Here is a 12640-nt window from a genome sequence, read left to right on the forward strand (position 1 = left end):
GACTCCAGTTTTGTTTTTAGCTATGTTGTTTTCCCTTACAAGCCAGGATTCCTCAGTGTTTCATTTTTATGGGCTTAGAATCTTTCTTGTTAAAACCAAAAGCCATTACACCCACCTCTACCTTTCTTTTCCTCCTAATTCTGAGGATGCGGTTGATATTCTGAACCAGTGCTTGGAGTCAGTAATGGGCAGGATGAGGGTAAAAAAGTGAAGCTTAATCCTGACAGGACAGGGTTTTGTAGAAAAGCAGGCCAGGAACTTGAGATCTCTCCTGTTTTGGACGGGGTCACACCGTCTTGAAAAGGCAGGTTTGCAGCTTGGGAGTGCTGCTTGACCCAGCAGACACCTTAGAAAACCAGGTGACTGTGGTGGCTTGGAGCACATTTGCCAAAATGTATGTGTTCCTAATTCTAACCACAGTAAACAATGCCTTAGTTAAATATAGATTGAACTGCTGCAGTGTGTTGTACTTGGGGCTGCCCTTGGAGAGTGTGCAGAATGCTGTGGCTTAACTGCTGGTTGGGATGAGCTATCTTGAGTATGTGACCCTGATATTACAGCAATTACACCAACTTCCCATCCACTGCCAAGTTCAATTCAAGGCATTGTTTTTGACCTTTAAGACCCCTCATGACTTGGCACCAGGGTGTCTGAAGAACTGTCTTCTCCCATGTGTTCTTGCCCACAATTAGGATCACAGGGAGAGGTCCACCTGACTTTCCCACCAATCAAAGAAGCTGCTTTGATGGGTACACAAGATAAAACCTTCTCAGTGGCAGCACAGCAACTGTGGGACAGCCTTGCCAGGGAGGCCGTTAAAGAGAGTTTTATTTAGGACTCCTTTTGCTTATTAGCAGGCCTGAATTGTGATTTTAAACCTTACTTTTTGTGTGTTTTATGAGTTTTATATAATATGCTGTAAGTCACATTGAGTTCCATACAGAAGAAAGGCAACTAATAAGTAAACAACACGTGGGCTTTGACAGGGAGATCAAGACTTGGGCCTCTTTGCAAAGTAGGGAAGGAGCAGACTATGCTAGCTGGTGGGTGGGGCTGGACACTGAAAAAGACTTCAGAGTGGTCGCTACTGATATTTAGTAATCCAGATCTGGTTTTCTCTCTTTCTTTTTGCAGGTATTCGGCAGCTGCAGCTGATCTTGCTGAAAGTAGCCTTAATCTTGGGTGTGCAGATTCATAACAAAGTACAGTTTAAGGGGCTCATTCCACCATCTGCAATGTCAGGAGGACAGGGTGAGGATGTCAAAAGGGTCTTCAAATACTATATATTGCAGGGGTGGCCAAACTGTGGTTCTCCAGATGTCCATGGACTACAGCTTCCATGAGTGCTGGCATGGTGCTGCCAGGGACTCATGGGAACTGTAGTCCATGGACATCTGGAACTACAGTTTGGCCACCCCTGATATATTGTATCCAGGCACCTCATTCTCTACTGGTGAAGAGTGAGCAGGTTGTCCCTTTTAAAGCACAGCCACTGGTCTTTAGGGATTCATTTCTCCTTGCTGAGAGTGGAGTTCTTGTTGGTAACACACTGCTGTCGAGGCTAAAGTGGAGAGATCTAACATGCCTTGTAACATTTATAGCTAAAGAGACTAACTTTTGGGCTCAGAAGCAATCCCTAAAATTAGACTTGTCCTTGATTTATTAATGCAAAATACTCAAAAGCTGTTGGTAGCACTCACTTTGAGACAATAATGTAAAACTCACTTTGCGATGACCATTTCTTGGAAAAGTTATTTGCCCCTCTCCCTACTCTTCAGTTTTTCTTTACATTGCCTTCAAACGGTTACTAGAAAGAAAATAGGACTTCACTTCCCCCTCAAACACATACTACATCATCACCCAGATTCCTGTTTTCAGATTGCTTCTCTTGTAAGGTGGGTTTGTAAAGCTACCTTTTCATTAATTTCTGTTTGCATTCATGGGCAATACTCCTTCTTTGCAAGTAAAATCCACGGATGAATAGAGGTACGGAGCATGCTTCCACACGAAAGCTCATACCTTGGATAAAACTGAGTTGGTCTTATTGGTGCCCCCGGAGTCAAGCTTTGCTCCACAGATGAATGTGTTTTGGATTTCACAGCAGGCCACTAAGGGGCAGCCTTTCAGAGAAACACCTCTAGCGATGTAGAGTTGTCCTTGCTGCCTTTATAAACAGGCATGTCCAAGGGATGTAAGGATGGGGCTGGCAGTTAGCAAAGCACTTGATTCCTCTCCCTCTCTCTTTATTCCTGCAGTTGCTGGCTGGAGGGCTGTGCTGCATCCCAGCTTCTCCCCCCTGAGCCAGTATAAATTTGATGTCCTCATCTCCGCAGGCGGAGGCAAGTTTGTGCCAGAAGGTAAGTGGTCATTTAAGGCCTGCAGAAGAGACCTGCTCCTTCGGTGGTGCTCAGCGTCTCCTGGGGAGTTTTTGTAGCGAGGTGAGGGGACAGAGTTTGGGGAACACTGATTTCATTGGTAGTTTTTCTGTACATCGTAAGAAAGCAGGTTTCTACCCAAATCTTTTTAGGGCGACAGTCATTCTCATTTTTACTCCTGGCTTTGAAAACGTGTGTGCTGCTGCTGAGAGTGGGGAGTGGTGTTTCTGGCTCTGTTGTGTCGGGTAGATGGTCTCTTCTTCCTGAACAGAGTACTAGTGTCAGTCAAAAGAGATGGGGAGCTCCTACCTAGCCTAGCCATTACAGTTTCATGCAGATGTAGCAGTTTGTGGTTTGGAGCCTAACCAAGTTATTCACCAGGGGAAAATGGGCTTGCATTGTGGTACGTTCATGTGATCAGAGACAGCCTTCAAAATTTAAAACCTCAGGTTCTGCAATCATGAATATCTTTCAGATTTCAGAGAACCAAGGTTTTCTGTTCCTCCCAGCTAGGGAAAATTGTAGCATTATTTGGGATCGATTAGTTGAGTGAGTGAAGAGAAGAACTGAAATTGCCTGTCTTTTTAAAAATGAATAAACAATTAAAATCATACAACATTTTGAGCTTTGCATGTGAAAAATCAACTCATAAATTAAACAATTAATTCCTAGGAGTGACAAGAGCAGTTTCTTAAATTTAGCTAACTTTTCACATTCTACACAAATAGCAGCTATGTATATGAGCCCAGCCATGGATCTGAGTAACTTGTGTCATAAAACATCTGAAAGGCATCTAGCCATGCGTCAGAAGATGAAAAACAAAAAGGGAAAGGGCTAATTTGCTGCAGACAGTTTGGCACCAGAGAGCTAGTAGCAACTATGGTTACATCATTTATTGAGACCTGCCCAGATCGTTGACAGAGCTGGCTTCAGCAATTCCCTGTCTATCACCTTTGATTTTACAGTCCTACCCACAATCCCACTGTTCTCCAAACATGAGATACAATCCGTGTTGTGATCCTTTGATTCTGTTGCTTTCCCCAAGGAGAATGTTGGAGTTACACCACATAAGAAGAAAGGATGGTATTTCCTTAACCACGTCCTGAGCTTTCTTTCTCTTAACCACGTCCTGAGCTTTCATGTACAATATTTCACCTTCCTTTGAGAGCTGGTGACTGGTACCTGCCCCTAGAAAGATTCAGCAGGTATCTGAGCAGAGGTTTAGGGATAAGCCCCTGAAAGTACAGTGACAGCCTGGTTTGCTAGATTCAGGTGGGTAGCTGTGTTGTTTGAGTCCACTGGCTCCTTTAAGACCAACCCAGTTTTTGTTCTTAGAGGTGCCACTGGACTCAAACTTAAATCTGGTTTGGTCACTTTCAAGAGGACCCATGTTGCAGATGAGGGAATTGCCTGCATTTGGGGTATAGCCTCCATATGATTCTTGCCTGTCTTCTTTCATCCCTACTCTCCTGCATCCCTCCACTTGGTTGCTGAGGTAACTGGAAGGTCTCTCTGTGTGTATCCCCAGGTTTTAAGCGGAAGGAAACCCGTGGGAAACTGGCCATTGGCATCACTACCAACTTTGTTAATCATCACAGCAGGGCTGAGGTGGAGGTGGCTGAGATCAGTGGAGTCGCTCGCATCTACAACCAGCAGTTCTTCCAAAACCTCTGTAACAAAACAGGTGAGGGCCTAATGCTCCTCATCTGCAGGCAGCAGTGCCTTGCCTTGTATGTCATTCCATGCCTTGGAGTGGCAGGAAACAGGGAGGCTCTGACAAATGGAGAAGGTTGTTTGTTTTGTCTCTGTGAATATTGACCACCTTGATGATGTCTAAGAAAAACAGGGTCAGTTGTGCAAACTGGTTTGTTCAGGATATTAAGCACCACTCATGTTTCTTAGCATAAGATTTGTTACCTTCTGGATTTGGGTATTTTTAACTATACATGACTGTGGCTTTATCTTTGTCTTTGAACGAGATTAGGTATCGACTTGGAAAACATTGTCTATTATAAAGATGACACTCATTACTTCGTCATGACGGCCAAGAAGCAGAGCCTGCTGAAGAAAGGCGTAATCTTAAATGTATGTAAGAAACCACAGACTCTTACAAGGACCATGTGGGAAGCGAAAAAGATTTAAAAACATTGTCTGAATTCACCTGCTGAATTCACCTTAGAGTCACTTGATGCAACCATTGTGAATTTTATCTGGTCCTTCTAGCTTTCTAAGGAAATCCACATAGCTCATTGTAGGCTTGTTGGTGATTTGTGTTTGAGTTTCTCTGGTAGACATGATGTGCAGTGTGCATTTCACTTCATGCATGCCAAGGACTTCCATGGACTCAAAATCTAAACAAAAAGTGGCAGTGTGAATGAGCAGAATTGTACCAGATGGCTCTGGAGTGGGGGATTAGGGGTTTTAATCCTGTCCAGTGCAAAGAAAAGCACCCTTCAAAAAACAACAAAACAAAAACAGAATGTCAAGGGGCAGGTTAGTCTGAACTCTTCTCCTTGACATGCAGAGAGTACAATCCAGGAAAAGCCCAGGTTAACAAATGTACTCAGGTTGTCTGTTTGGATAATAGCTAAAATTCTGAAAGTCCTGGTTGTGATGGAAAACCAAGCTCACTAGTTAGAGGGCAAGAGTACACCTTGTCCTGAGGAATGTTAGCTAAACAGAATCAATCTGAGGGCAATGTTTGGAATGGGAAACTTTGAAGAGAAAGGATTAATGGTGGTGCAGAGCAGATGAGAAATGCCAGTAGGGAGTGCTTCCAAGGGAACTTCAAGAAAGCTTAAACTCTTCTTATTAATGGGGGTTCCTAATATCTCCACACCCAAAAAGATTACAAAGGAAGGTTACACTCTGTAAACATAACAAACGTAGCTGAAGACGATTAAAATATTATGGTTGGGATATTGATATCTCTAGGACATGCTGGACATAGAGAGCCTGCTGTCTCCAGACAATGTGGACCAGGAAGCTCTTCTAGCATATGCCAAGGAAGCTGCCAACTTTTCTACCAGTTATCAGCTGCCCAACTTGCAGTTTGCGCTGAACCATCACAACCAGCCAGATGTTGACATGTTTGACTTCACCTGCATGAACCGCTCAGAGAATGCAGCGCTAGTTCGTGACTGCAATGGCACCAAGCTGCTCATTGGGCTGGTGGGGGACTGCCTGGTGGAGGTAAGTGTCCCTGGAAGGAGACCAGAATGATCGTGATGGGAGGGATGCGTCTCTACCATCAGTGCTTGCAATTGTTTCTCTTTCAAGAGGGCCTGGTTTATTAATACAGAAAAATCCTGGGATGGCTTTACTTTCAGATGGGTGGTTCACCACTGAATGTTCCCCCACGTTAAATGTTCCCGGCAGCTGGGGAAATCAGGCTACCATGTTTCTCCCTGGGTTAGCTTTCAACATATAGTGTTATTTGTTGTGTTTGTGTTTTACACAGAAGAGCATTCCTGTATGTGAACTCCAGCCTGCACTTTGCAGTGATATAATCCCATCACGGGATTTTTTTGAAAGTTGAGTTTAGCACTCATTCCCGTTGACATGTATGAGAATATGTGTGGGTGAATGTATGTAGATTGCAAGTCTTGTAGATCAGTGGTCCCCAACCCCCGGGCTGCGGCCCGGTGCCGGGCCACGAAGGTCTCGGCGCTGGGCCGTGGCTCCCTCTTCCCGCCCTCCCCACAGCGAGAAGCTCGCCAGGCTGCGAGCAAATCGGCCGCCGAAGCGACCGATCAGCTTGCGGCCCGGCAAGCCTCTTGCTTTGGGAGGGGGCGGGAAGAGAAGCTTGCCGGGCCGCAAGCTAATCAGCCGCTTTGGCGGCCGATTTCCTTGCGGCCTGGAGGGGTGGGGAGAGGGAGCACTGGCCGCCGGCATGTCGGTGGCGCAAACATGCACGCACGACAAGTCCGTGCATGCGCGTTTGCGCCGGGGCTGCCGCGCACGCGTGGGGCCCCGGGTCGCCCTTTCCCCACACCCCGGCGCAGCGGTCCGCAGCCTAACAAAGGTTGCGGACCACTGTTGTAGATAATGCTGCTCCAGCCGGAACGTTCACTTTCCTCTTACCACTGGGTGATAAGCAAATTGTCAGAGGATCTGTTACAAAATGACACTGCAAGCTGAAAGTGCTAAAGGATGGAAGGAGCCCAGATCCAACAAATCATGCTTCGGTCCAGACAATCCCAATGTCTTCCATGGTGAACTGCAGGATGACTGTGGGTCACATGAATGGGACTTCATGGCCGCCTCTGTTTTGTACAGGGCGTTTCTTTCAACAAGCCTCGTTTTCCCTGGGCTTGACAGGGTACTATACCACTTGCTGGGCCGACAGTACTCCTGCTGGATTTTGTGAGGCTGGGGGAACAGTACACACTTCTGTATGTTGAGCCTGGAGGCTCTTCCAGCAGCTGGGGATACTATTGTGTCTGATCTGGCATTTAATCTTCTGTACTCATGTCTCCCCCACCCCCCAATGCTGTCAGCTCATCTGGTAGAGCTCAGCTTGCCAGCTGACACCTGGAATGGGCAGAGGGTGGGTGAGAGGAGCTCTTTTAAAGCCAAAGTTTTCCAAGCCCGTGAGTTGGCTGTGGAATAACCTTGACAGTCTGATTCATCCAAGAACTGCAATTTCCTGTCCAATTTCAGTGCAGCTGCACACTGGGATCTATTGTACCGTATTGAGCCATTCTGTTAAGGCTCAGAAAGCTTTCCTCATTCTTTCTTTTTGTGTGTTCTCCAGCCATTCTGGCCATTGGGCACCGGTGTGGGCAGGGGGTTCCTGGCAGCCTTTGATGCTGCCTGGATGGTAAAGAGATGGGCTTCAGGGACGCCTCCACTGGATATGCTGGCTGAGAGGTGAGCAATCTAAGGAGGGATATTCTCCTGCCACAGTGATTATGGGGAAGGGAGAGCTTTTTTGGCAGGAGTTCTGTGTTGCTGGGTCAGTGCTGGGAAAGGGATTTAAAAATCTGGAGCTGCTTTCTACAGAGCTGGTCACTGGTTCATCAGCCCTTGTTGCCTAGCCTGTGACTCAGGCAGGGAACTAATTTCCATTAGCTGTGCCAGAAGTTTAGTCCTTTGAAATTCAAAGTGAGCACTCTGCAGTCAAATAATCACTGCCTGAATGGCAGGCCTCTGCCCCACAGTCTTCAAAGCCTTGGCTTGATAGCCTCCATGACTCTTCCTCATGTGAGATCAGGGTGACACAACATCTGATAATCCAGTCTGGCAATTAGAACAGCTCTGTAAGGTGGCTTCCCCTGAGAGACAGCAACGTACCCCAGTCTACCCAGTAGAGTGGGATTTAGATCCAAGTCTCTGTGGTCACCACTGCATTACACTGGTTCGTAAAAGAAGACCAGTCATCCTGGCCTCTTACAGACTTACTGGGCCTGGCCAGGGGAAGTGTCCTTACTCTGAGTCTTCGATTTTGAAATACTGCTGGAACCCTGTTGTGGCATGAGGGACTAGAATAAACAAAGTGGAGTTTTTCCAGCAATCTCTTTGAGGCAGTTGGCCTATTGAACCACCACAATTATGCATTTTAGTTGCATCTCACACTCACTCCAGCTTCCCAGTTCCTGGGATTTAGTCCAGGCTAACCTGATACCATCATATTTCAGAAGCTAAGCACAGTCAGCCCTGGTTAATACTTGGATGGGAGACCATTAGGAAAATTCAGGGTTGCTACACAGAGGCAGGGAATGGCAAATCACCTCTGTTCATTTCTTGCCTTGAAAGCCCTGCAGAGTTGCCATAAGGTGGCTGTGACTTAACAGCACTTGTCACCACCGGAATCTGTATAAATCCTCCTAGCAATTCCCCAGCTAGACAGGAAATGTCCAGAGTCATGTGTAACAGTGACACATGAATGGGAACAGTGCAGGAGAACTTAATCATTTCCCTCCAGACACAGAGGCAGGCAAGAGCGATGAGGAGGGGCCTCTGTGAAGAGGATGGGATGGTGATTGCTTTTTTGCCTGAGGGGACATAACTGTTGAGGCAATGTGCCTTGCTGCTGAAGGGTTAAGAGGGAATATTCCTGCTTAATTTCTCCTCAGAGAAAGCGTGTACCAGCGGCTGTCGCAAACTTCCCCGGACAGCACCAACAAGAACATTAGTCAGTACAGTATTGACCCCACCACACGATACCCAAACATCAACCTTCAAGCCATCAAAGCTTCTCAGGTAACATGTCTGAGAGGGAGGGAGCAACTTATGTTCCTTAGGAGTTTGTGGATTCTTCTCTGCCACTACAAAATCTTGGCCTTTGGTGTCTTGCATATATCCAAGCCCTGTTCCAAAAAATGACAGGGTTTTTCATTGTGGTGGGATCTGCAGAATGGTGTGCACTGTCTCCAAGATGTCCCTCTGTGCTATTCTGGCAGGGACACTGTTCTCAGCTATGTTGTGGGGTGTGGTACATTGTCCAAACTGAGAACATGAGTAAATCAGACCAGGGGATATAGCTTCTGGATCCAAGCTGTTGTCAGTGAGAGCAGTAACTTGGCACATCTGCTTTCAGGTTCGCCATCTGTATCTGGCAGGAGCTATTGAAGAGGGCCAGAAGAAGAGGAGCAGCAGGGCTAGCCCAGAGGCAGTCTTCACAGGCAAGTGTGGATGGCTCCCTCCCCTGGCCTCCAGCTGCATAGATTCACCTGAACATAGATTCTGCCACTTGCTCTTGCTTGCCAGGCTCTCTCGTTAGGCAGCGATGCCTGCCTTCCTCCACACTCATGCAGATTGTTTGCTGCTTCCAGACCTTCTTGATAGAATCATAGAATAATAGAGTTGGAAGGGACCTCCTGGGGCATCTGGTCCAACCCCCTGCATTATGCAGGACACTCACATCCCAATCGCTCATCTACTGTAACCTGCCACCCCTTTGCCTTCACAGAATCAGCCTCTCCGGCAGATGGCTATCTAGCCTCTGTTTAAACATTTCCAAAGATGGAGAACCCACCACCTCCCATTAGAATGATTTTTCCATTCCTTTTGCCATCTTTTCCACTATACTTTCTCTAAGGCACTGCTTTGCACCTGAACAGCATATCCATGGAGAATCTTGTGATCCTAGTATATTGCTCTTATACACCATGCCTACTTCCTCACAGGGAATTCTATGCTTCTCCATGCATGGAATTTTTATGAATTCTCAGACAAGATGAATCACATACATAACCTGTATGCATAGACAAACAAAGTTAATGTGTTATGTGTGTATATGTGTACAAATTAACTTTGTTTGCCTATGTATACGGGTTATGTGATTCATCTTCATTGCCTGAGAATTCATAAAATTTACATACATACATACAAGACTCAGGGTTAACATTAACTGTTTCTAGATTCTCTGGCAAAGTAGAGAGGATATATAGCAAAGTATGTAGAACAGCAATTTCACATTTAAAACCATTTGCATTCTTGGATGATCTCAGCAATTTGTTGTTCCTCACCCTTCCCCTTAGTCTGCTCTATAGTTTGACATGATAGTTCTTCAGATTTATCACAGGTTTTGTACCCCCAAAAGGATCAGCTCCATGAGCAAAATCCCCTGCTGCACAGCATCCTTTTCTATGACAGTGGCATTTTGCTTCTACTGTAGCCTGTTGCTATCCAGAATTCAGCGAAATAAATTAATGTGGCAACAGATTTCTTTGCATCTCTAGAACTATTTCCCCACCTTCTGAATAAGTCTGTGTGCATGCATGCTAGTATGAATGAATGTTTGCATGAGTGTTTTTGTCTCCATCCCTGCAGTTTCTTTCAGTTACAGTTCTCTTGTGCTTCTTTGTGCTTTCTCATCTGTCATCTTACTCTACTAGAGTCCAGTAGACCAGCTGGATTCTAAATTTGTTCTAGACTCGAAATTTGGTTACCCACTTGCACCTTACTCTACTGTCTCTCATTTCCTAGTCTGTTCCCATTGGCTGTCTTGTCTTTCTGATGGAATGTTCTGTACGCCTTGTGGTTAGCAAGGAGGTCTGAAGAGAAAATGGGAGAGATAATAAGGAAGGAAATGAATGCACATTGAGATAATCCAAATGACTCTATACTTCTGCTAATTTTGCTTAGAAAGGAAATCAGGGGCTCTGTTCCCCTGATCTTAAGCTGAACCAACTATACAAATTTTACTTTCATTAAGCTCTCAGCTCTGTTTTCAAGGATAGAAATACGGAGGTGGGTTCATGCAAACATGCAGCTGAGCCATGGAATCTGTGCCACATGTTGGAATTGTTATTGTGTCTTCTGTATCATGTTTGTTTATTTAATAAAACAAACACAATTCTGTATAATGCAAGGGTGGAATCAGTGCTTGGCTCATCCTTCATTGCATGGGTCTTGATTTTAACAAGTGCAAGAGGGTACCTCATTTGTTTCTCCAACAGCACTGAAGAGGTTGTTCTGGGCAATGCAGATGTAATTTTAGAGCTTCCGGATGTGTGAACATTTCCTCAGAAAGACAGCTGATTAGACTGAACTAGATCTGGAGTACAAAAGCAGTTATGGCCAGTAGAGTAAGCAAATCAGAAGCCTGCGAAAGTACTATTTGCTGTATACTACAGAAATCCTGTAACAGGAGATTTCCTGGAAATTGACTGCAGTGGCTTTTTTGACATGTCTTCATTTCTTACTATGTTCTTCATTCTGAAGTATCTCTGTTTGTTCTCTCTCTTCTGCATGATCCACCCCTCCCCTCCCCAGACTCTAACAGAGCGTATGAGGAGCTCCTTAGCTGGTGTCAAACTAACACAACAAATTACCCTGACATCAAAGTAGTGGACTTCACACATTCCTGGAAGAGTGGCCTGGCCCTCTGTGCCCTTATTCATCACTTTAGACCTGATCTTCTGTGAGTATCCATTGTGGGGGAATTGGGACTGGAGATTGGAGAATGATGAACAGGGGAGGAGATTGTTTTAAAATAGATCCGGAAAATCAGGCAGAAGTTGTAGGTAGCTTCATTAATGGTCCAAAGCGAAATCCGTAAACAAACATTGCCTAATGCATTTTATTAGGATAAACGGAAAATAAAATGCTCTGCAAGCTTTCAAATTCTCTCAAACCCTTAATAATAGTAGAACAGGAAAGAAATGCTGAGGGTCATTCCGCACCAGGATCCATGTAGCAAATTGTTTGCTGAACGGAAAATCGCCATTTTAAATAGTGGAATTCGTCGTTATGCATACCTGCCTTTGTAGTGGAATCCAGTTGTGTTTCTATCGTTTCCCACAGGGTTCCGGTCTCGGCAAAAATCGCTAGAAAGGAAGCGCTATTGCTGAGCTGTGTCCCGCCCCTGGCCGTCAAGCAGCCAATGGGCAGCCGTTAGCATGCTCCCAAACAGCCCCTTTCCCTTTAAGGAAGGTTTAAAAAACACACACACACACACGTTGCAACGAATATGCGTTGATTTGTTGCAACGGAGAGACCCATCCAGCTAGCAGGTGATGTTTGAGCTGCCATTTCATCGTTGCCACGCTCCCCCCGAGTGAAAAAAAAAAAATCTCCCCCCCCCTCACGGGCGCGATTTTCGGCCGAAAACACTGTGAAAAATAAAGGGAAAATAAACCAGCAAACGGGCCTCTATGATGCTTGTGCTTGGTGACTTTAAACAGAGGGACTGCAGCCGGGGAAGCCTCCCTGGGTAAATGAAGGCTTGCCGGTGTGTTGATCTTCGCTCGCTCGGAGAAAAAAAAATGGCGATCGCTTCGCCGGAAGATCAGAGGAGAGAGCCAGGGGGAGGGACTTTGTAGAAACCGCAACAATGGTAACGCACAGAACTTTCCCACTAGTGTTGCAGATTGGTTGCAGGAGTGTAGTGCTTATCGGAGGGTGAATCCACTTTTTGGGATTTCCCTGAAAGCGCTACAACGAAGCGCTTTTTGCGGATCAGTTTCAGGAGTGTTGCAGATTGTCAACGACGTTGTGCATAACGGCAAAACTGTAGCGATTTCAATTAGTAACCATTGTGCTATTTTGGACGGATGCGGAACGGCCCTGAGAGTTGTGGTTGAGTCACCTTGAACACAAGGTTGTTTGTCACAAGCTAATGCTCTTGTACTTCAAACAATGGTCAGTTCTTTATTGTTTTACTGTTGAGCATTGCCATATCCTATGACAGACATCTTCAGGGTGATTTAACTATGGAGTATATTTTTTTAAAATGTGTTGAGCGTAGGAATAAAAATCCCCAAACAAACAACTTCCTTAGTGAAACATAAGCTTTCAGTGGCTCCTGATTTTTTAAA

At 45.5% G+C, this 12640-nt stretch overlaps 1 protein-coding gene across 2 annotated transcripts in view; it reads left to right on the forward strand.

Annotated features, from left to right (window-relative positions):
* The window catches only part of LOC143835881 (F-actin-monooxygenase MICAL1-like), a 53353-nt gene that overhangs the window by 25747 nt on the left and 14966 nt on the right, over positions 1–12640 (forward strand). For both annotated transcript variants that reach the window (XM_077334278.1, XM_077334279.1), the window contains 9 exons: positions 1135–1251; positions 2256–2357; positions 3904–4059; positions 4360–4460; positions 5310–5567; positions 7132–7247; positions 8453–8579; positions 8917–9001; positions 11097–11244. In XM_077334278.1, coding sequence (XP_077190393.1) covers positions 1135–1251; positions 2256–2357; positions 3904–4059; positions 4360–4460; positions 5310–5567; positions 7132–7247; positions 8453–8579; positions 8917–9001; positions 11097–11244 — 1210 coding nt within the window. The remainder of the gene's footprint in view (positions 1–1134; positions 1252–2255; positions 2358–3903; positions 4060–4359; positions 4461–5309; positions 5568–7131; positions 7248–8452; positions 8580–8916; positions 9002–11096; positions 11245–12640) is intronic.

This window comes from Paroedura picta, chromosome 4 (assembly GCF_049243985.1).
Source record: "Paroedura picta isolate Pp20150507F chromosome 4, Ppicta_v3.0, whole genome shotgun sequence".
NCBI classification, from domain to species: Eukaryota; Metazoa; Chordata; class Lepidosauria; order Squamata; family Gekkonidae; genus Paroedura; species Paroedura picta.